The following is a 19,741-nucleotide window of genomic DNA, read 5'->3' as shown; positions in this document are numbered from 1 at the left end:
CTATGTGCAGTGGGTATTATTCTAAGCGTAACATTTCCCTTGGACAAATGTTTTTTTATTCTCTGCATTAGAGGATTTCCTTGCCGTCAGTTATCTGTCTGACACACATAACTTCCTTTTTCATTCTCTGGCTGTGTGATGAGTGAAGGCTGAGGACACATGGGGCATTGTGTAAAGGTGCAGACGTGATACATCATCTTTCGCAAAATATAAATACTCGTTCTGCACATCCAGGCTGCCAACCGTCTAATCATTTCAGATTTCTGCAATGCTGATGTAAGGAATCTAACATCCTGTTTTGTGTGTTTTTTCTCAGGCCAACAAATTCTAGGTAATGACGGTTAAGAAATCAATAATTGTGCTTACAAGAAAATGCATTTGCCTGATTTTTGGGAGGGATAAATCATGATTTGTGGAAGAATATGGGAAATACACGTATTTGCATTCTTGCAGAGATAATAGGATGGTTATCACACCGGTTTATGTACAGAGAATATGAAGCTACACCCAGCAGGTTATCTTGAAGTACTAATCTCAAAGATTTTAATTTATATAAATGTCTTTTTTGTAATGCTTTGTATCTAGATGGGTACACCAAGTGATGCTGAATCCAATCCCACGATATACAGCACATGCATCTGGAGACTCATTTGTTCTTTGCCGTGTTTATCTGCTTCATTTCCTCCTGCCTGTCAGAGTTGTGCTCACTAGGCTATACAGTGGTTTCATGCAACAGTCATTCTGTTTTCATGTTCTCTGTGTGTGTGTGTGTGTGTGTGTGTGTGTGTGTGTGTGTGTGTGTGTGTGTGTGTGTGTGTGTGTGTGTGTGTGTGTGTGTGTGTGTGTGTGTGTGTGCGTGTGTGTGTGTGTGTGTGTGTGTGTGTGTGTGTGTGTGTACCAGGAGTCTCACCCAGCCAGCCTCCTCATTACCCCTGCAGGCTTTTTTAAACAGCGTTAGCCCTGGCTAGTTCCTGTTGATGTATTCCTCCCTAAAACAGCCTGCATCCCTGAGTAGACCACACACCCCACAATTTCCTGCCGTCTAAATAAACCATTCATTCTGCACATTCAAATAAAGAGCGTGAGAGATCTCAGACTGCAAACTGTGTGAAAACAAAAGTAAGGAAATGAATGTGTTTTTTGAAAAGCAGGTATTCCACAGGTGTCATACAAATATTTCTGTTTCTGAAAGTGAGACACGTCTGATCAGCACAGAATGAAACAAGCAGTGGTGTAAAGTTACTAAGTACATTTACTCAAGAACTGTACTTAAGTCAAATTAAGAGATACGTATACTTTACTTGAGTATTTGACTTGTTTGCTACTTTGTTTTTATACCACAAATAACATTCAAAGGTAAATAGTGTACTTTTACTCCACTACATGTATTTTATACCTTTAGTTACTTTATATGAAATATAATCAGCACTTAAATCAGACTTTAGTTCCACCTGGAGTAAATTCACAAGCTACCCTGCAGTATACAAAGTCATTCAAACTAGCTGCACCTTTACCAGCTTTGATAAACCCATTAAAACATAAATAACTACAATCAAAACATGATATATATTATTTGAAAATGGACCAATCTGCATAGTGAGTACTTTTACTTTCAGTACTTTAAGTATATTTCGATACTAATACTTTTGTACTTTTACTTGAGTAACACTTGCAATGCAGGACTTTTATTTGTAACAGAGTATACCTACACTCTTGTACTTTAACTTAAGTATAAGATAAGAGTACTACTTCCAGCAACTACACTAAAACATTATCCATCACTGCTAATTCACTACCTTTAGTTAGTCCCACACTATCTTAAATACAGCAGCCTGTGAGTTTCGATCCACCCTCCACCAGTCCATGAACTACTGTGCTCCCGCTGACTGATTTAATTCCAGCCACAGCGTGATTTATAGCTCTTCAGCTCCAACACTTTCCCTCAACAGCTACCTTCCCCTCCTGTGTCTCCCGCTCTTCTGCTGCAGACTTTTGCATTCTAACCATGCCTTTAAAGGTGAGGGGAGCAGAGTGCAATGACATGCTGACATTTTACAGGGTCTGTGCCCTTTCATGGGAGCTGAAGAGGGGACGGAGGAACAAAAAGATCCCATAGGGACAGACACAGAGTAGAGATGACTATTTTCATGGACTGAACTATGGGGGGAACTTCAAAAGTGACCCTGTTGGCATTAAGATATGTCACATCCACTCACAATTAGATCGTTTAGTTTTACAATCTCTGCTGTCCTGCCAAGTGAGTGGGAGTCCAACTCAATTTAATTCCAGCTCGTGTCTTTAAATTATCTTTTCTGGTGTTTAAAATCAGTATAAAAAACACTTCCAACGACTACTTTGAAGAAGAACGTGCACATTTTCCGGTGCCAACTTGCCCTCGATGTGAAACATGTTTGAGCTTGATTACAAAATGTGTGTGGTTTGCATGCACGTCCATTTGAGAAAAAGGTGGATACAGGTAATCAGGATGCAGCACATGGACTGTGATGGAATAGATAGGATGAGCTTATGAAAAGGGAGGTAAGAAAGGCAGTGGACAGATGCAGAGTGCACTGGACCGTACACCCGAATGATGGCCAACATCCAGCAGGTGTCTGGCTATCCGCTGCTCCTGTCTGCTTTCTTTCTTATTTCTCTCCTGTGTTGATTGTGTTGTGTTTCCTTCTTCCTCACAATATCCCCCTGGTCTGCTTGCATTTAGTTCCTTCCTCCCAGATTTGTTGCTGCTGGTCGTTTGGCATAAAGCAGCAGCCATGCACAATGTATCCAATTATGTTGGGCTTTTATGATTTTACACTGCTGCAGGTTGCGATGGCTGGAAGTAAAGCTAAATATCAAGGGTGGCCGCTCCAGAGGCCTGAAGTAATAGCACTGCGGCAGAAGAGGAGAGAAAGGAGAAATGGAGATGCAGGGGCTATTTTTTTAATCTCTTCTATTTGCTTTTACCACTATGCTGAAGGCGCTTTTAATCCATGAAATCCTTCCTTTTTTCTAAAGCGCCAAATCTTTACAATTGAAATACCACTTCACTGCGTGACATCATAGGCCACGGGTTATTTTGAGGCAAACGCTGATCAAATAAGCCCCAGTCTGATGAAATGGACTTTGTACAAATTGTTTCATTGATTTGTGCTGTAGGGAAAGATCAGTCTGTCATATATGATGGCTCACATTGGTAGCTGCCTCATTTGCATTCTGTGAATCAGATGCTGATCTCTATGAGCAAGTGCACACAAAGCAAGGTTGTCCAACATTCAAAATAGGAGCGTTAATCAACAACATGCAGCAGCAGCCAGATCAGTCACATTTTGTGCCTCCTATAAGGATGTGACAAAACTACAGGACTCCCAGATGTCCAGCCAGGCTCAGCTTACAAGTCAAATCCCAGCGCTCCGAAATCAAAACATGAGTGGAGGATAAGGCAAGGGTGAAGGATAAGTGAAGACATGGCAGCGCAAGTAATCAGCCGCTCGGGCAGTCAAAGATGCCTCCTAATCCCTGCTGCTTCGAGGGCGGTGGGAAAATCACCTTGAGTCTCTGCTGTCAGACAGGAGCAGGTAATGAGGGCTGGATGGAGTCTGGCCTTTCTCTTGTTTAAATTAGGCTGGCTCACAACGAGATGGGATGTGGCTTACAAAGTTATTCTTCACTCAGGGTGATATCTCATTAGCACACAGGTGTTTAATGGTTATTAGCTGCCGGGGGTCTTGAAAGTTTGCCATTTGATGGATAACTCAACAAGTTATCCTCCCATCCGCGCAAATGCAATAACTTTGCATTCAAACAGACTTTTGTTTACCATCATTCTCACCCCAGTCACAGCAGGATGAAGACCCTGCCTCTCCCTCTGTCTAATTTTAGAAATAGGCGTTCCTCCATCCTCCTTTACTCTGTTCCTCCTGACCTGTTATTTCAATCAGTTCAACTACAAGATATAATTGACTGCTGTGGGATGTCTGAAACAAAGTACTCAAAGCTCTCGTGCTCAGACGTGTAGCAAAGTATAAAACTCATCCATGACTCCCTAATGAGTCAACATGAAATCCTGACATTGCTGTGGCTGATGGTGCAAGAAGAACACCTCACACAATCTCTTCTACTGTTGCAAAACAACAGGACAGATTCAAACGGATGTAGCCAAGTGTTCAAGGACTTGAACAAAAATACTTTCATTGTGGCGGGTTTCTTTAGTAAAGTAATAATGTGACATCTGGAACCCGCCATGTGTAAAAATGTCTCCAAGTTGCCTCCAACATGCACGTTAAGCCACATTTCTTACCTTTTAGAGTTTGAAGCGTCCCATGCTCTGTGAGAGGAAGGCGGCAGTGATAGGTTGTGTAGTGAGATGAGAAGCGTTACATCACCAGCACCAAACCGAACTCAAAACGCCTGTTTGGCTGCGGATTGGGAACACCAAGTCCTGAGGAGGGACGCGCCGAGGATCGAAACAAAAAAAGAAGTCATCAGAAGAGAGATGCACGCGGATCCCTCTCCGGAGTTTTCTGAATGGGCTCTGCGGGTATTGTTACGATACATTAACCCTCCAGTGCGCACAAGTCATCTCCCGGCGCGCTCGGAAACAAGTTATGGATGTGGTGCGTGTTGGTGCTTCAGAAAGCAGCTGAGCTCAGTCATCTGGTCGCAGCTGGACCGCGTGCCAGCCTTCTGCTCGTGCATCCAGCTGTGCCGCGATCACACTCACTGCAGAGCCACAGTCCCGCCTATTGGTAGTAGCACAGCAACACCACAGTCTGCACATGCTTGTTGTGTACGAGCTGCATCATTACACACCATAATGATCCATCATTCTGTTGGCGATACCAATGCGTCTTTTCCATCGTAAACATGCCTCCACCTCCAGATGTGCTGTCTTCATAAACAAAGGCCCACATTTAAAACTAATTATCGAGTGTTCACGTGCATTTGGTTGGATTTTATTTCAGTAAACCACAGACAGGCAGCTGCTGCAGTGGTGGAATAGTTATTAATACATGTGTTTATTGCACTGCATGACACAGAAAACATAAGCACTGTCTGCTTTGGTGTGTTCCACATTTAATAGCCTACTTGTTTATTTTTACATAGGCCTACAATATAGGCTACTGCTTTTTCAAGTAAATTAACAATATAGTAATTAGAACGATCAGTAGTGGTTCAAACGAAATAAATACATAGGCAAAAAAGGGATAAAGAAATAGGCTACCTTTAAAAAAACTTTATACAAATGCTCAATGTTATTTGTTTGAAATGACTTATTCCCACACATTTTGTAATAACTCTCAGCCATAAAGACAATATCTTCCGAGACAAATCTACAGTTTACGGATTCACCTGTTGCTTCAGGAGGGATTTTATTCCTTCTTAACGGCACATGTTGCGTTCAAGTCATGCAGGATTAAGTTTGTGAAGATCCGAAACATATCATCTAGTGTGTCATTTTAAAATGGCAAACCATACAATTGTTTAATTGATAACAATTGGAATACTGAATTTTGTAAAATAGTGCAAGGACTATTGCAAATTTGAATTGCTATATTTCCCACAGCATTGAAGGCAGCACCTTATGGTACTGCCCTACCAGGAAGAAGAGGACAACACAGACGTTAGGTCGGTAGCTTACTGTTTACTTATTGCTTATAAAAATGTATCATAGCATAAGATTCATCTTAAAGTGTAACTCGAGGGTAATAATTATATTAAAAGTGACGAAAAGTTGGCACTTCTGTTATGTTTGCGATTTAGTTTTTAAAGAAAGTAGGCTACTACATTATGTGTATAACATCCTTAACACCATACAGTGTGTTGCATTTATGGTCCCTTTAGTTTCAAAGTGCACCTACATATTACATTCACACCATAGACTGTATAAGATTCACACACGTAATATAACTTTTACAAATTGTTGTATATGATCATAACTCTATTAATATCCTGAAAGTATGTCATTCATTGTAAACACATTGTAACTCTCTGACAGGCTCATAAACTATGGTTTCATATTGTTTCAAGCACATCACCATACATGATAAGACATCATATGGATTTAAATTGGGGACAGACATGTAGACTGGAACAGGAATTGGCTTTTTTATGTGATGTATAATTATTTATTTATTTTATGATGGATTTATGTTATCCATCATGTTGAATAATTCATGAGTACAAACAGAACTGATGGTGCAATTCTTTTTCAACAGCACTCGGGTTATTCCAGAGGATCACCCTTTTTTAATCAAATACAGGAACCAAGTTGAGGAGGCAAAGAAAGGAGGAAACCATTTCATTCCAGGCATCTGTGTGCCAGAATGGACAGCCAGGAGGTGGGGGATTTACTGGAGGATTGCCTCAGAGCAGCTCGACTATCCACCCACTCCACTGAGGCTGAGAGGCTGGACTTCTGTCTCTGCAGAGGTCAGACACAAGATGGTGCTGTTTGTTCAATTTATTTTGGGTTTGGAAGGATGTCAGATTGGGTTTTGGGTGAGGAGATTTGGTGGTGGATTTACATTTACATACACACAACATATGGTTTGTGTTGACAATGAGGGCATTCTTTACAAATGCTCTGTTAATCCCACATGGAGTTGGCACGATTGTGAGGGAATGTCCTTTTGTTTAGCTCATGCTTTTCAGTAGCTCGAGCTGTGGCAGTACAATGCTAAAAGAACCTCCTTCTCTAACATAATTCTACCAAAGGAAGAACAGAAATGTGTGCTTTCTCTATTTTATTTATACCTGGAGTTTCAAATATTTAAGGCAAGGTAATCTGCACACTGGAACATCATTTTTACACTCATATTTTCTACTTTGTAATGCTGCTTTAATTGTATTTTGAGATGTTTAAATTCTATTATTGTTTATTTCTACTCAACAGTTGTTTTGTTTTGTTGTTTTTGATGCTGCTGCAACGCAAACATTTCCCAAATTGGGATTAATAAAGTACCTCTTATCTTATTTTATCTTATTTGGATATTTGAAATCCCACGTCTTTCCTGTAGACTCGCTGTGTGCAGAGCTGGCCTCTCTCCTGCAGGATTCAATGGAAATGAAGTGGCCATTTGTGCCGGAAAAGTGGCAATACAAGCAGTCAGTTAGTGCCGATGACAAGACCAACCTCAGTGACCTCATCAGCACTCACCTGACGCAGCTACTGGTAATAATAACACAGGGAATAATGTTTTTATGTGGTGTTGCTGGAAGCATATTCTCTTGATATGTTTTCTGTGTTGCCAGGCTGTTCTAAAGGCCTCCATCGTGGCTCAGGAGGCAGGCACGGCACTATCGGTGGTCTTCTTAGTCGACCGCTTCCTCTACTGGACAGATGAGTCGAGTCGGCTGCTGAAGATCACCAAGCTGCTCCACAAACACCACCCTGACACCCCTGTGGCCCCCCAGCTGGTCATACGACAGGCTAGGGTCTACTTAAACTCTGGTACGAATAATAGGTGTTGATATAAACTTATGTAAATGTGAAAAGGCGTTTGGATGTGTTATACAGATCAGGAAAACGTTACAATCATCTTCCTATACAGGCAAACTACAGAAGGCAGAATACATACTGAGCAGTCTGATTAACAACAGTGGGGCCACAGGTACTGTAGGTGCTTTGTTATTTTAATTGCCTTAAGTTATGCATTATGTTGTTTTTACATGCAAACAAATATACTTTTTACAGGTTGTTGGGTGTACCACTCTGAAAGTGACAGGGCTCTTGTGCAGGCTGTGAGTGTTCAAGTGCGGGGAATGATTTTGCGAACGCTAGGTAAGGTATTTTTCCTGAAGGAAGGACTAAAGTTCACCCCTCCCCTTTTATACTGATGTCATGAATCATGGATCCTTTAGGTCTCTAAAATCTTTAACATTTTTTTTATTTTATGTGATAAAAGCAAGGCCTTACAAGTTTTGTAAAAAGACCTGGGTCAATAAAATGGGATTTAATTAATATGTTTATTAATAGAAATTGCTTCTGATTTTTTCATTTTGCTTAACATATTAGGCTAGGTTCTGCTGCATCCATTTTCATCCATGCAACACCTGCTTAGAAAAAGTGTTAGGTCTTGTGCCTGCACTAGTGACTGATGTCGAATATGAGCTTCTGTCTAGCCTGCAAGCTGTTGAAAAATGAATAGTCCTGTAACCTTGTTCCGTGTCTCAAATTTAAAAGTCCTTGGATTTGATGTTTAAAAAGGTGTAGGAACCCTTTTTGAACATACTTGCAGCTACATATTACTACTGTATGTGTACCAAGATATGTCATCAATAGAGAGGTTCTGTGTCATGTCATATGCTGATATAGTATGATGTTTCCAAGCCTGTCTTATAACAAAAGCATATTATGGCAATCATCAGTCAAATATATAATCCTTACAGAGCCGGGGGATCATTTTCCGAGAACAAAATCAACATTTCTGAGATTACAGTCTTACATTTATTAGAAAATAAATTCTGAAATCTCGTTAGGATTAAAGCCATGAATTAAACAAACTTGAAAAATAGTGTGTTTTTATTGGTCAAAGAACCTCATGGCTTTGCTTTACTGAGGAGAAAAACATGTTAGTACATTAGCTTTCAATAATCCAAACCATTTGTGCTCCATTTCAGGCCTGTGGCTCGAGGCAGCAGAGCTAATCTGGGCCTCTCTGGTTGGCTACTATGCACTTCCTCAACCTGATAAAAAGGTGACCCAGCCACATTATTGCCATCATAGTTGCCATATTTGGAACTTGTAAACATGCATAATATCCACGCTGTTATAAACCTTTGCTCTGCATGTCTCTGTAGGGAATTGGAGCCTCTCTCTGTATACTGGCCAACATATTGGTGTCTATGAATGAGCAGGACTTCAATGCTTTTAGGACTAGCCCAGATATTGATTTAGTAAGTCTAACTCATATTATAATGTTTTTTTATATTGTTGGCTCTGTATAACTGTGTTTGTCTGATTGTTTGGAGCAGTCTTTACTTGGGGACAGGAGTCATCGTCTTCTATCAGCAGCTCAGGCAGCTAAGATGGCGGTGGTTTACAGTCAGTACACTTCACTCTACGTGTTGACCAATGTGGTGAGTTGTGAATTGTTGCAATCAAAATAAAGTTTTTTTGTATCTCACATTTCTGAAGCAGTATACATCTTTCATTTTGCTGCTTTAAAGGTCACCTATTATGCAAAATCCACTTTTTCATGTCTTTTATACATCAACATGTGTCCCCTCTGTGTAAAGAGATTCTGAAAGTTTCAGGGAAAAAGATTCGCTCACTTTTTGTCCTGATCCATTTATATAAAAACCCGTGAGCTGATCAGATTTCGGCCACTTTATGCCCCCCCCCCCACACCTTACCACCTGAATCTCCTCCTAGAGCACCAATAGCCACGTTCACACCGGAGTACTTTTCCCCGTACTTTTCCCCTTTAGTTCCGTTAGTACCCCTTATGTTGCGTTCACACCAAAAAGAGTACTTAGTGCCGGGAACTTTTACCCCCATTTGTAGTGCCTGCTAGAGAGGTGGTACTACCGTAAAACTCTGAAAAGTTTTGTGAAGCCGTCATTGTATTTGTGGCATTAGCATTATTAGCATTAGCATTAGCCCCGCGCACCAACGGAGAGAGAATAACTTATGGCAACACAAAAAAAAACATGGGAGCGGTGGAGTGATGAGGAGGTGTCAGCGTTCTGGCGATTAACTCGGAAGGCTTCAGTAGAAGCTGCTGGGAGTCCCAGCAGCTTCTACTGAAGCCAGTCCCCAACTCCGGGGACTTCCGGCCGGGGACTTCGGGCGGCAGTATACGCCGTGAAGTTGTTTGCAGCCTGCCAGTAAACCCAAAGCAGAAGCGGCTCATTTGCGTAATCTTCCCTCAGGGAAAAGTACTCCGGTGTGAACGCGATTGGTACTTAGTGCCCTGGGGTAATAAGTGCCGGGGGGCACTAAGTGCCGGCACTAAGTACTGCAAAGTACGCGGTGTGAACGCGGCTATTGAGTTCTTTTTAACCAAATATCTCTCAGAGGGGCGTGGGGAGTGGCTCCTTATTTTCATCTAAAGTAACAGACAGAGAATCAGCACTTTTGAAACATGGCTGAAACAGAGGGGTTTATGGGATGCTACAATTATCTGTTTGGTACTTCGAGCCAAACACCTCAGAGACATGTTTTGTATATATCTGAGATATTGATGAAAAACAGTATAATAGGGGACCTTTAATTAGTCTTCTGCTTCTCTCTGTTTAATTTTTCAGGCCACTCAAGGGACCTGCTTGTTATCGTACAGTTTCTCAGTGGAGTGCCCTGCCACTCAAAGGCAGTCTTTCCTCCTGCAAGCTAAAGAGGCATTTTCAATAGGCCTGCTCACCAAAGCAGAGGGGGAGCTGGTCACCAGTAAACAGGAGCTTCACACGTTCCTCAAAGCTGCGTATTCTCTCACTGTCACTCACAAATGGCTTGGAACTCCTTCGTTGGTTGTGGCGAAGGCAACTGAAGCTTGCCAAAAAGCTTTAGCACATTTTTACGATTACTCCAACGCAGAAACGCAAGATAAAGACAGTCTGTGTGGTGAAATCATGCAGCTGGTCGCCCAAGTCAAGCTTCTCTTGCGAGTGGATCCTTTCAACAATTCAGAGAAGGGGTCTTTTATTCCCGACAGCTACAGGAACATCGAAGACACATCGGTGGATTTCACCCTGGAAGGTTTCGCCAAGGTGATGCAGAAATTCCAAAAGTATCATGCGTCACTGTGCGACACAACCAACACAAACTGTAAGGGGACCAAAGATGGGGTGACGTTATGTATAACTGCACTGGGGACCACCATTGGTACAGAATGTGGCACAGAGGCCTGCAAAGTACCACCCAAAGGAGAGGAGCCACAACAGGGAGGTTCAAGGTCATCTGATGGGCCCCCACCTCAAAAATCTGACATGTGTACCACTCTAGGAAGCACAGATAACCTTGGCTCTTCGTGGCAGAACTTCTCCTTGAGTAGTTCAGGGTCTCCCAGGCCCAGAAACAGTGGCTTAAAAGGAAGTAATGCCGTTGAAAGTGAAGCAAATGCACGCCATCAGAGCTGTCTGACCACTGAGGCTGATGATGACAAAGTGCTACAAATCTCTACAGAAAACAAGAAGCGAGAGGTCAGTTGCAAAATACCTGCCACTTCCTCCTCCAATGCAAGTAGTGATTCAGAGAAGTTTGAGTTGATACAAGCTGGCATCGAGACACTGGTCACTGAGGAAGATTGGATGAGTGATGGTGGAGTGATGCTTAAACCGTCAGTAGACGAAGGAGAAGTGCAATCTTTATCCCAGCTAGCTATCAAAACCACCTCCAGCTCCCTTAGTGACAGTTTCGGTTCCCAGTCGTCATGGGAGAAAATTCCAGCTGACCTGATCCCACCCACAACCGGAAGACCGCAGCCAAGCAGCCTGTCAAAAACAGGAACTGGCCAAAGCAGCAAGTCACCAGGGTCAGATGGGAGCTTCTTCCTTTTGGAAACACTTGATACCGAAAGCAATGATTCGGCTCGTGATCCCACACACAAACACCCTGAGGAGAGCCTGAATGTTGACCCAAAAATGGAGACCGAAGTTGACTCTATAGCAAACCCACACTCTAACCTTTCCCAGTTTGTCCCAGCACAGTGTGAAACCTCCACAGAGAGTTCATTTGAGATGCTGGGTGATCCTCAAAGTGGACACCAAAGTAGCACTGATGCTCCAGATCTTCCTCAGGTGAAGAACCCCCTGTGCTTCAGCTGCCTGAGGAGCAGCCCTGTAGCTGCTGGTGTCCCTCAGAGTCAGTATGTGTTGTCGCAGGAGGATTACCAAGCCCTACTGGCCGGGGTTTGCCATGCATGTCTGCTGAAGAGACTTCACAGTGACAAGACACAATTCAAACTCAAGACACACAGATCTGCCCACAGTGAGTTTGAATTGAAAGTTGTAGTAACTCAACATTATCTTAAACAAATACATTACCTAAAAAGTAACCGTTTGTATATCAATTACACACCCATTGCTAGATTGAATAGACAACTTGGTTTTCTCGTCTTAAAGGTCCCATGTCATGGCCATTTCTACTGATCATAATTCCATTGTTGTGGTCTACTAGAATAGATTTATATTGTGCAATTTTCCAAACTCACATTGGTTTCTCATACAGCATCTCTGTATAGTATGTGTATTCACTCTCTGTCCTACATGGTTGTGGGACTTGTTGGAGCTCCTGCCCCCCCCCCCTCCCTATGAGCCCAGTGGCCGTCTGCGAGACACCGAGACACAGCGAAACCCAGCCCGAACACACACACACACACCTGCAGCCTGGCTGGGAGTTTGTGTGTGTGCTCACACACCGACTCACAGCCTCGCCGCGTCCCGCCGTCTCAGGGAAGAGAAATCGGCGGAGCTGCAGCTGAGGAAAGATTGAGTGTGTGTGTTTGAGGAAGTCCGTGGATTGGTCAATTTGGACCAATCCACGGACTTAACGTAACGGCTCCGCGGACGTAACGTAACGGCTCCACGGATTGGTCCATTTGGACCAATGGGTCCATTTGGGTCGTCGTTACGTCACTTAGTACCAGGAGGAAAAAGAGAAATCTCCAACGAGGCGTTCTGGGGCAGCATAGACAGGTCTTTTCTGTGTTAGAGTTTTACTCGCTACAGGGTGTACTTTGAGGGTTTGTGACTCTGCAGACCGTTTACATGCAGAAAAACCTTCATAACACACAAGGGGACGGGTAATAACCGAGAAAGCATGACATGGGACCTTTAAGTATGCAAAAAACGAAGGAAAATCTTGATTTATTGAAGTTAATTGTGACTCATTTATTTCAATTATCCAGTTATATGCTCACAATTTCCTAAACACATTATTTTTCACCAAACCTTACTATTTAGCACACTTCATACAGGCACGTATCCACCAGCACAAGCCTGAAACTGCTTATGTGGAAGTGTTTTAAAAACTATTATCCAGAAATGCATGTGTCTGGAAGGTAGTGGGCCTACACCTGGATACATAAGGATTGGAATATCATTTCTAAATTGTGTCAGAGTTTGAAAATATGGCCCCACTGTACTTTAATTCATCATAAAAAAGTCTTAAAGAATGTAAACCGGCTTGAGTAACTGATAAGATAAGCTAAGATGGACCTTTATTGATCCCCATAGGTCAATTCAGGTGTAATAACAGCAACAGAATAACAGGGAGAGTTCACATGAGAATATACAAAGGGATAATAAGAATAAAATAAAAAATGAAGTAACAATACAGAAATTACAAGAGTTAAACTCTGATCCGGTGAATGTACATATATACAGATATGTGAACCAGGTTAAATATATACACATTTAAATGTGCAGGTACCTGTGCGGGTGAAAGTCGTATGCATACTGTACAGTGCAAATATTAATAATATTCAGCGCCGGTTATTTTTGATGGGTTACAAGGTTAACCCTTGATTGGGCAGTCTAGTGGCTACAGGCACAAAAGATTGTCAGAGGCGCTTAGTGCTGTGCCGAGGAGGGATACAACTAAAGATCATTTGTGGTTGAAATGTTCTTTTAATCTCTCAATATTACCTCTTTTAGATGCCCTTCATTTGAAGTTCTCCAAGGCCACAGGAGTGTGGACAGCCAGAGAGACCTGTGTTTACATCGGGGAGCCAATGGGGATACAGGGCAAGCAGAGAACAGCAATATGGGTGCAGTTCTTACACCAAGAGGAGAGGTTAAGCAGGTAAGCCGCTGCACAATCGAAGCACAGCCTGAACATAACAACTTTAAGTCTCACTTTGTATTTATGTCCTTAGTTATGTTGGGAAAGATTACCTGAAGCCAAAGGAGATCCAGTTCCACCTGAAAGATGTGGAGAGACAGATGACAGCCCAGTACTATGTGACTGAATTCAACAAGAGTCTATACGACAAGGAAGTCATGGCTCAGATCTTCTTCATTCCCTCCGAAGCACTTCTGGTGAGGCCGATAGTAGATTTAAAATGACTCCATTCATAATGCCCCTTTAATAGGACCACCTACATGAAGAAATAACTTCAGAGGCAGCAGAGAGTAGATTAGCCTGCAGCATGCAGCAGCCTTGGAGCATTTTTAGTTTAAATCCACTGTAATACCCCAGTACAGCCTCCAGTTGTCAGTTTACAGCTAGATATAACCCTCTGATGACTGTAGATCCAATGTTCTGTGGGTTTTTGGTATAGAATGTTACTTAGAGGTGTTAAAAGGGGGAAATTATGGTTCAAATAATAGCTTAAGGGTGAGTTTTAACGGTTTATCCTTTCCATTGACATTTTGGACCTCTATTAAAATGAAAAACCCTATAGTATGGTTGCAAGACTTGCTCTGGTCAGCATTTAATTGACCTGATGAGACATAAAAAGACCATCGGAATAAGCAGGAACAGCCATGTTGATGAGTTGCATTTATGAGACATCATTTCCCTCCTCTTCTCTGCACTTGTAAATAGATTTTGAATGGAGATGAGATTGCGGGCTGTGTAACAGTGGAGCCCTTCATGCTTGGAGACTTTGTCAAACTGACCAACAACACAGGGAAGAAGGACAAGAGTTTCCAGGCTACAGAATACGGCCTCGCTTTTGGACATTTTACCTACCTGTTCTCTGACTGCCAGGAGGTTGTTGTCGACCTGCAAGGTGTGTGTTCACGAAGATGATTGTATTGTTGATATATGGGAACGTTTGCAGCGTCTGTTTGTGAACAACTGCTTTCTTTTTTCACAGGGTGGGTGACAGCCAATGGAAAAGGGCTGACGTACCTCACTGACCCCCAGATTCACTCCACCAAGACCCCCAAAGGACCCTCCAATTTTGCTGACAGAGGCCTCAGGTACTTCCTGGAGGAGCAACATGGACCAGAGTGCAATGGCATTTGCCAGCTGCTCAAACTACCTCGAGTGCTCAGACAGCCACATGTTCTGCCTCAGAAACTCTGAGGAGTTGCCAAGAAATTGACCTTTGTATTACCTAATCAGGTGAAGGTTTTATATATAAGTTGTTTGGCTTATTAAATATGAGTAACATGCCATTAATAAAGTGACTGAAACTTGGTGCCACATGATTTAGCCAAAATGAACCGAGTTACAATCATACAACTGATATTAATTATGTTTTTTTATCTACCTGGTCCTAATAACCTCAGACATAATACATTAGCACACCTTTCTTGTAGATATGACTCGCATACAACCAATTTCCCCCCCCAAAATATAACTATTTAAACAGCTGTACAACTTAGCAACGAGATCAAATCAACAAAATTGTGATTATAGTTACATTAAATTATCATTGAGGTGGTTTATTGTATAAAATCATACCTTAGAATTAACATTTTGGGCATTTCTTGTAATTATTTTCCACAGGGTTACACTGACTCACTTTTTGGATTTGTCAAGTTATTGCTAAAGCGCAAATATTTAGACACAAATAAAGAAATCATGCAATAAATAAACTTTTGATTTGCTTTGGAGGTAATGTCTCTGCACCATGTGACTGGATTGCTGTCTAACCGGAGTGGCTACACCCTCATGTTACATATTCAGCTTTGTTGCAAAAGTTTATATAAAATAACCTTTTCGACATGCAACACACTTGACTTTTAAAATATATGTAGCCGTATGTATTCAACATTATGAGATTGTGATTGCATAACCCTTATGTTACAATCTTTACCTAACGTGACCTTGGCACACTTTTGAGTCAAGGTTATATTTTTAATGTTTCCTCATCAATGACAAACATTTGTTTAAAATTCCAATTATGATAACAAAGCATGACTCAGCACTTTTCCTATCTGTGTGAATCAGAGTAGAACACACCCAGATAAGTGTAGCCAGAGTTGAGAATAAGGAGACTGCATGTTTGCAGGTTGAATACTAGCCTCAACTTTTACTGTGTAAGATCAGTTGCAGAAAATACATTTACTCAAGTATTGGACTTAATTACTTTTTTGACATATTTGTACCTTACTTGAGTATTTCCATGTAATGCTAATTTATACTTCTACTCCCTTTCATTTCAGAGGCAAATATTGTACTTTTAACTCAATACATTTATTGAACACTCATAGTTACTGTATTAAAAAAAACGCATAATATGCTGATATGGTATAATGCAGTACTGTACTACTAATCTACACAGTATTCCTAGTATCTGAATTTGGTCCACATTGACCAACTACAATACTAAAATGCTCTCACATGTATAAAAACAGAATAACATAATAATATAATACTACGAGAAGATCCATTCTGCATAACGAGTACTTTTACTCTTGATATTTAAGGTTAATTTAGCTGATAATACTTCTGAACTTCATATTCTTCTGAAATGGGCCATTGTGCAGAATGAGTACTTTTACGTTTTGTAAAATTGATGCAAATACTTTTGTACTTTAACCTTTAAGTTAATTTAAGTACAATTTGGAAATCCGGACTTGTACTTGTAGTGGAATATTTTAAAACATTAGTATGTGTACTTTTACTTACAGTACAATATCTTAGTCCTTCCTCCAACCCTGTGTATGATCAACATAAATATGAATTCAAATGTGGACAGTGATTGTGAATGTATTAAGTAATGCTTTACATCATGTGCTCTGAGGATTGAACAAATGAGGAAGATCATCATGTGACATGCAGGTGCTCACACACCTTCACATCACCTGACACTGATGTCATTTATGGAGCTATAAGCACACGTGATCCTCCCCTCCGTTAAAATCCAGTCCAAGGTTTATTAGCCTCCATCATTTGTTAACACAAACAACATTCTTTACCCCTGACCCACTGGATCTCACAGTCACTCTGTATGTGCTTTCTAAAAAGCAGAACTATCATATTTCCCTGAGAAGTAGTGTATATTTTTCCCTTTACCCTGTCATGTAATTAAGCTAAATGTGATCTTAACATGTTATAATAACAGGTAAACAGTCCTCTGTGATCATAGAGTTGAAGTGTCATGAGTAGGGTGATGTAATGGGAGGCGTGTGGTGCAGTGGGTTGAGTGTCGGTGTTTGGATCAGGGGGTCACAGGTTTAAACCCCACTGCAGTCAGCATGTCGTTGTGTCCCTGGGCAAGACACTTCACCCCAAATGGCTCCTGTGGGGATTGTCCACAGTATTGAGTATGTAAGTCGCTTTGGATAAAAGCGTCTAACAAGTAACATGTAATGTAATGCTTTTATGATCTTTTATCTCATGGGAACCTGATAGCAGAAGTGTTTCACTCAGATGTTTGACTTTAATGAGAGTTATAGGGTTAATGATCAAACCTGGAAGCGGGTCTCTCTCCTGGAGCCTCAGGGACTGTGTTTATAAGGAAGAGAATCCCCTCTCGAGCACCAGAGTGTTTGTGGCTGCCTGACAACAGACAGTGGAAGCCATAAGAATGAAACTCGTAATACTGTCGTGCCTCCTTGCAGGCTGCCTGGCTCAGGATCCTCGACCATGCTGTAAGTGAACTAAAAAGTGATTGTGGTTGTTGGATTCATCTCATTTCTTATAATATCTTGTGCTTTCTGAACAGTCAAATAGTAGTGTCAATGTTTCCTATTGCTGACTTACACAGGGATCCAGCTTTATGTGTTTCAATCTTTAGTATTTTTATTTAATGCAATGTTATAATTTCACAATTCTTTCCACAGCAAGTCCTCCTCTTCTCACCGGAGCCCTCACTATGGTGAGTGTTTATTGTGTTTTGTATGAGCATCATTAAGCAGAACCTGAGCAATGACTCAGCACAATTACAACATGTGAAATAGGAAGATGTAGACTCACTTTTGAAAGAACAGCCATAACATTCATATGTTTGCAACTTAAAACAAAGAAACAATTGATCTAATATATCATATTCCAATGACTTGTATATAGACTATTCTTGCACTATTTCTATTATATTCTATTTTATTTTATTTACTTGCACTCTTTTATCTGTTTTATTGTGTTGCACTGTTGGAGGAGCCCGTGACCTAAGATATTCTTTGTCATAAATACACTGTAGCTATGTACAAATGACAATAAAAGCCTTGAATCTTGAAACTCACATGATCTTTCTCCAGTCCACACAGAAGGGAAATCTGTGGCTCTATGCCAAGTACCTGTACGATGCAATGGGACAACGGATCAGACTCATGGAGCTGGGGGCCTATGAGAATAAGACGTTCAGCTACGACGTTCTCCTGCTCTACAGAGAGGTGACCAACGCTATGACATAAACATCAGTATTCATTTAACGGTTCAGAAGAACAAGGAACATTGCTAACAAGTGCTACAGTAATAATAATAATAATAATAATAAAGCTTTATTTGTATAGCACTTCATACACCAGGTGCAGCTCAAAGTGCTTTAACAACATGGCACACATTACAAATTAAAACAGAACAAGGAATTCACTTAGACGGTAAGACCTCTTTGGAAACATGCAGCATAACAACATAATATAACAGTTTAACAGTTTAAGAGACACAAGGAGGTACAAAGTATGATAATACAAATAAATAACTAATGATCCCTCCCAGACAGCAAAATGAATAGATACAATAAAATATAAAAACCTATAGAATAAATTAAATAAAAATAGTAACCATAAGACTAAAGTACCCGGTCCATCACCAGGAATGAATAATGTTGGTATTTAAATGATTGTATTGTGCATAGATGTTAGTCAGGTTTAAAAGTCATTACCCTACAACTCTCCTCCTCAGGCTACCGTGTATGAGATTCACAGGCACAACCGCACATGCAACAAAAGGCCTCTGAAGGGAGACTTCCAACCCATGGTTATCCCAAAAGATGCGTCTCTGTTGGGCCAGGTTATTTTAGGCAGCTCTTCCGGACCTGGACAAGGACTCCTGGTCAACACTTGGATGTGGGATCTCCCCGAGAAAGCAGGTAGGACAGCACATTATAGTTTGTGCTGCATTGACTGCCTTATATTTTATTTACACATGCCTTTTCTTCTCCAAACTTCACAGGGAAGTTCATGACCACAGTCACTGAATTTGGTTGCATTCCTGTCAGTACTGTGTTCCACACCGACCAGCTTGGATGGGTGTTGTCTAGGTAAGTACACTGTTAAAATCACCATATAGCAGAAAGGATAGTTTGATGATGATGAAAGGCCTAGCAGGGACTTTTGTAAAATGTCAATTGTTTTGCTTCCCACCAAGTGTCTCTTTCTTTCTGTTTTCTAGCTACTTTGACAATGTCATTGGGATTTTGGACCCCGACGAGCTTAACCCTCCAGCCTACTGCCAGCACGCGGAGATGAAGGCTGGTGATGAGGAGCCAGTGGACTTCTTCAGCTTGTTCAATAACAAGCACTGAGGGACACCTTTAACATACAATTTAAAATGAAACAAATAGATCATAGCCTTTTTCATATAACATTTACTCCTGGAAAAAATGTTGCATCAACAAAATGATGCAACCGACAGTAGACAGGTTTTTGAAAACCTTTAATTTTTTTTATTTTACAATTTTCTGTCTTGAATTTATGGCTGGAATTATGAATGTTTTCTGAAGTATAATCTTGTGATTTCTATCAATAAAGATATAAGTATAAAAAGCACATTTCGACTGGTCTATATGTTTAATTACAACGTATCATACAGCATTATAATGGGCAAAAGTGGTGCATGGCAACATGTCAAGCGTTTACAGAATCTACATCTTTCATAATACATTTCCAAGTGTCTAGTGAAAAC

The 19,741-nt window shown here is 41.1% G+C and overlaps 3 protein-coding genes across 8 annotated transcripts in view; 2 read left to right on the top strand and 1 right to left on the bottom strand.

Moving 5' to 3' along the window:
• Positions 1–4,734, bottom strand: part of LOC117487710 (RAS guanyl-releasing protein 2-like) — a 34,714-nt gene extending 29,980 nt beyond the window's left edge. For both annotated transcript variants that reach the window (XM_034136358.1, XM_034136359.1), the window contains exon 1: positions 4,298–4,734. The gene's annotated coding sequence lies outside the window, so the exon portion shown is untranslated. The remainder of the gene's footprint in view (positions 1–4,297) is intronic.
• Positions 4,735–5,583: 849 nt separating this feature from the next.
• alpk1 (alpha-kinase 1) lies at positions 5,584–15,498 on the top strand. Of its 5 annotated transcripts, none has more exons than XM_034136424.1 (14): positions 5,584–5,625; positions 6,216–6,429; positions 7,017–7,171; positions 7,252–7,450; positions 7,551–7,610; positions 7,694–7,780; positions 8,620–8,696; positions 8,800–8,895; positions 8,974–9,078; positions 10,249–11,926; positions 13,594–13,741; positions 13,815–13,977; positions 14,486–14,672; positions 14,760–15,498. In XM_034136424.1, exons 2-14 carry the CDS (start codon positions 6,324–6,326, stop codon positions 14,969–14,971), a joined length of 3,273 nt encoding a protein of 1,090 aa, XP_033992315.1. In that variant the 5' UTR covers positions 5,584–5,625; positions 6,216–6,323; the 3' UTR covers positions 14,972–15,498. The 5 variants fall into 5 exon arrangements, with proteins under 5 accessions (XP_033992315.1, XP_033992312.1, XP_033992314.1 ...); XM_034136421.1 differs by having other exon boundaries at positions 6,216–6,444; XM_034136423.1 differs by having other exon boundaries at positions 5,609–5,625; positions 6,261–6,444.
• A 1,764-nt stretch (positions 15,499–17,262) lies between these two features.
• On the top strand, positions 17,263–19,605 carry LOC117487763 (ependymin-2-like). Its single transcript, XM_034136419.1, has 6 exons — positions 17,263–17,487; positions 17,680–17,714; positions 18,094–18,228; positions 18,740–18,926; positions 19,010–19,097; positions 19,229–19,605. Exons 1-6 carry the CDS (start codon positions 17,424–17,426, stop codon positions 19,359–19,361), a joined length of 642 nt encoding a protein of 213 aa, XP_033992310.1. The 5' UTR covers positions 17,263–17,423; the 3' UTR covers positions 19,362–19,605.
• The last annotated feature ends 136 nt before the right edge of the window (positions 19,606–19,741 follow it).

Source organism: Trematomus bernacchii, unplaced genomic scaffold (genome assembly GCF_902827165.1).
Source record: "Trematomus bernacchii unplaced genomic scaffold, fTreBer1.1, whole genome shotgun sequence".
NCBI lineage: Eukaryota > Metazoa > Chordata > Actinopteri > Perciformes > Nototheniidae > Trematomus > Trematomus bernacchii.
The sequence above is the reverse complement of the archived record's forward strand: the minus strand, read 5'-3'. Positions and strand labels throughout refer to the sequence as shown.

Bases quoted from the DNA above. Each gene is read 5' to 3' on its own strand.
- alpk1 (XM_034136421.1), top strand. From the start codon at position 6,324: ATGGACAGCCAGGAGGTGGGGGATTTACTGGAGGATTGCCTCAGAGCA. The intron at 7,611-7,693 runs GTACTGTAGGTG...TACTTTTTACAG, and splicing joins TAACAACAGTGGGGCCACAG to GTTGTTGGGTGTACCACTCT. The intron at 7,781-8,619 runs GTAAGGTATTTT...GCTCCATTTCAG, and splicing joins AATGATTTTGCGAACGCTAG to GCCTGTGGCTCGAGGCAGCA.
- LOC117487763 (XM_034136419.1), top strand. From the start codon at position 17,424: ATGAAACTCGTAATACTGTCGTGCCTCCTTGCAGGCTGCCTGGCTCAG. The intron at 17,715-18,093 runs GTGAGTGTTTAT...ATCTTTCTCCAG, and splicing joins TCACCGGAGCCCTCACTATG to TCCACACAGAAGGGAAATCT. The intron at 19,098-19,228 runs GTAAGTACACTG...TCTGTTTTCTAG, and splicing joins CTTGGATGGGTGTTGTCTAG to CTACTTTGACAATGTCATTG.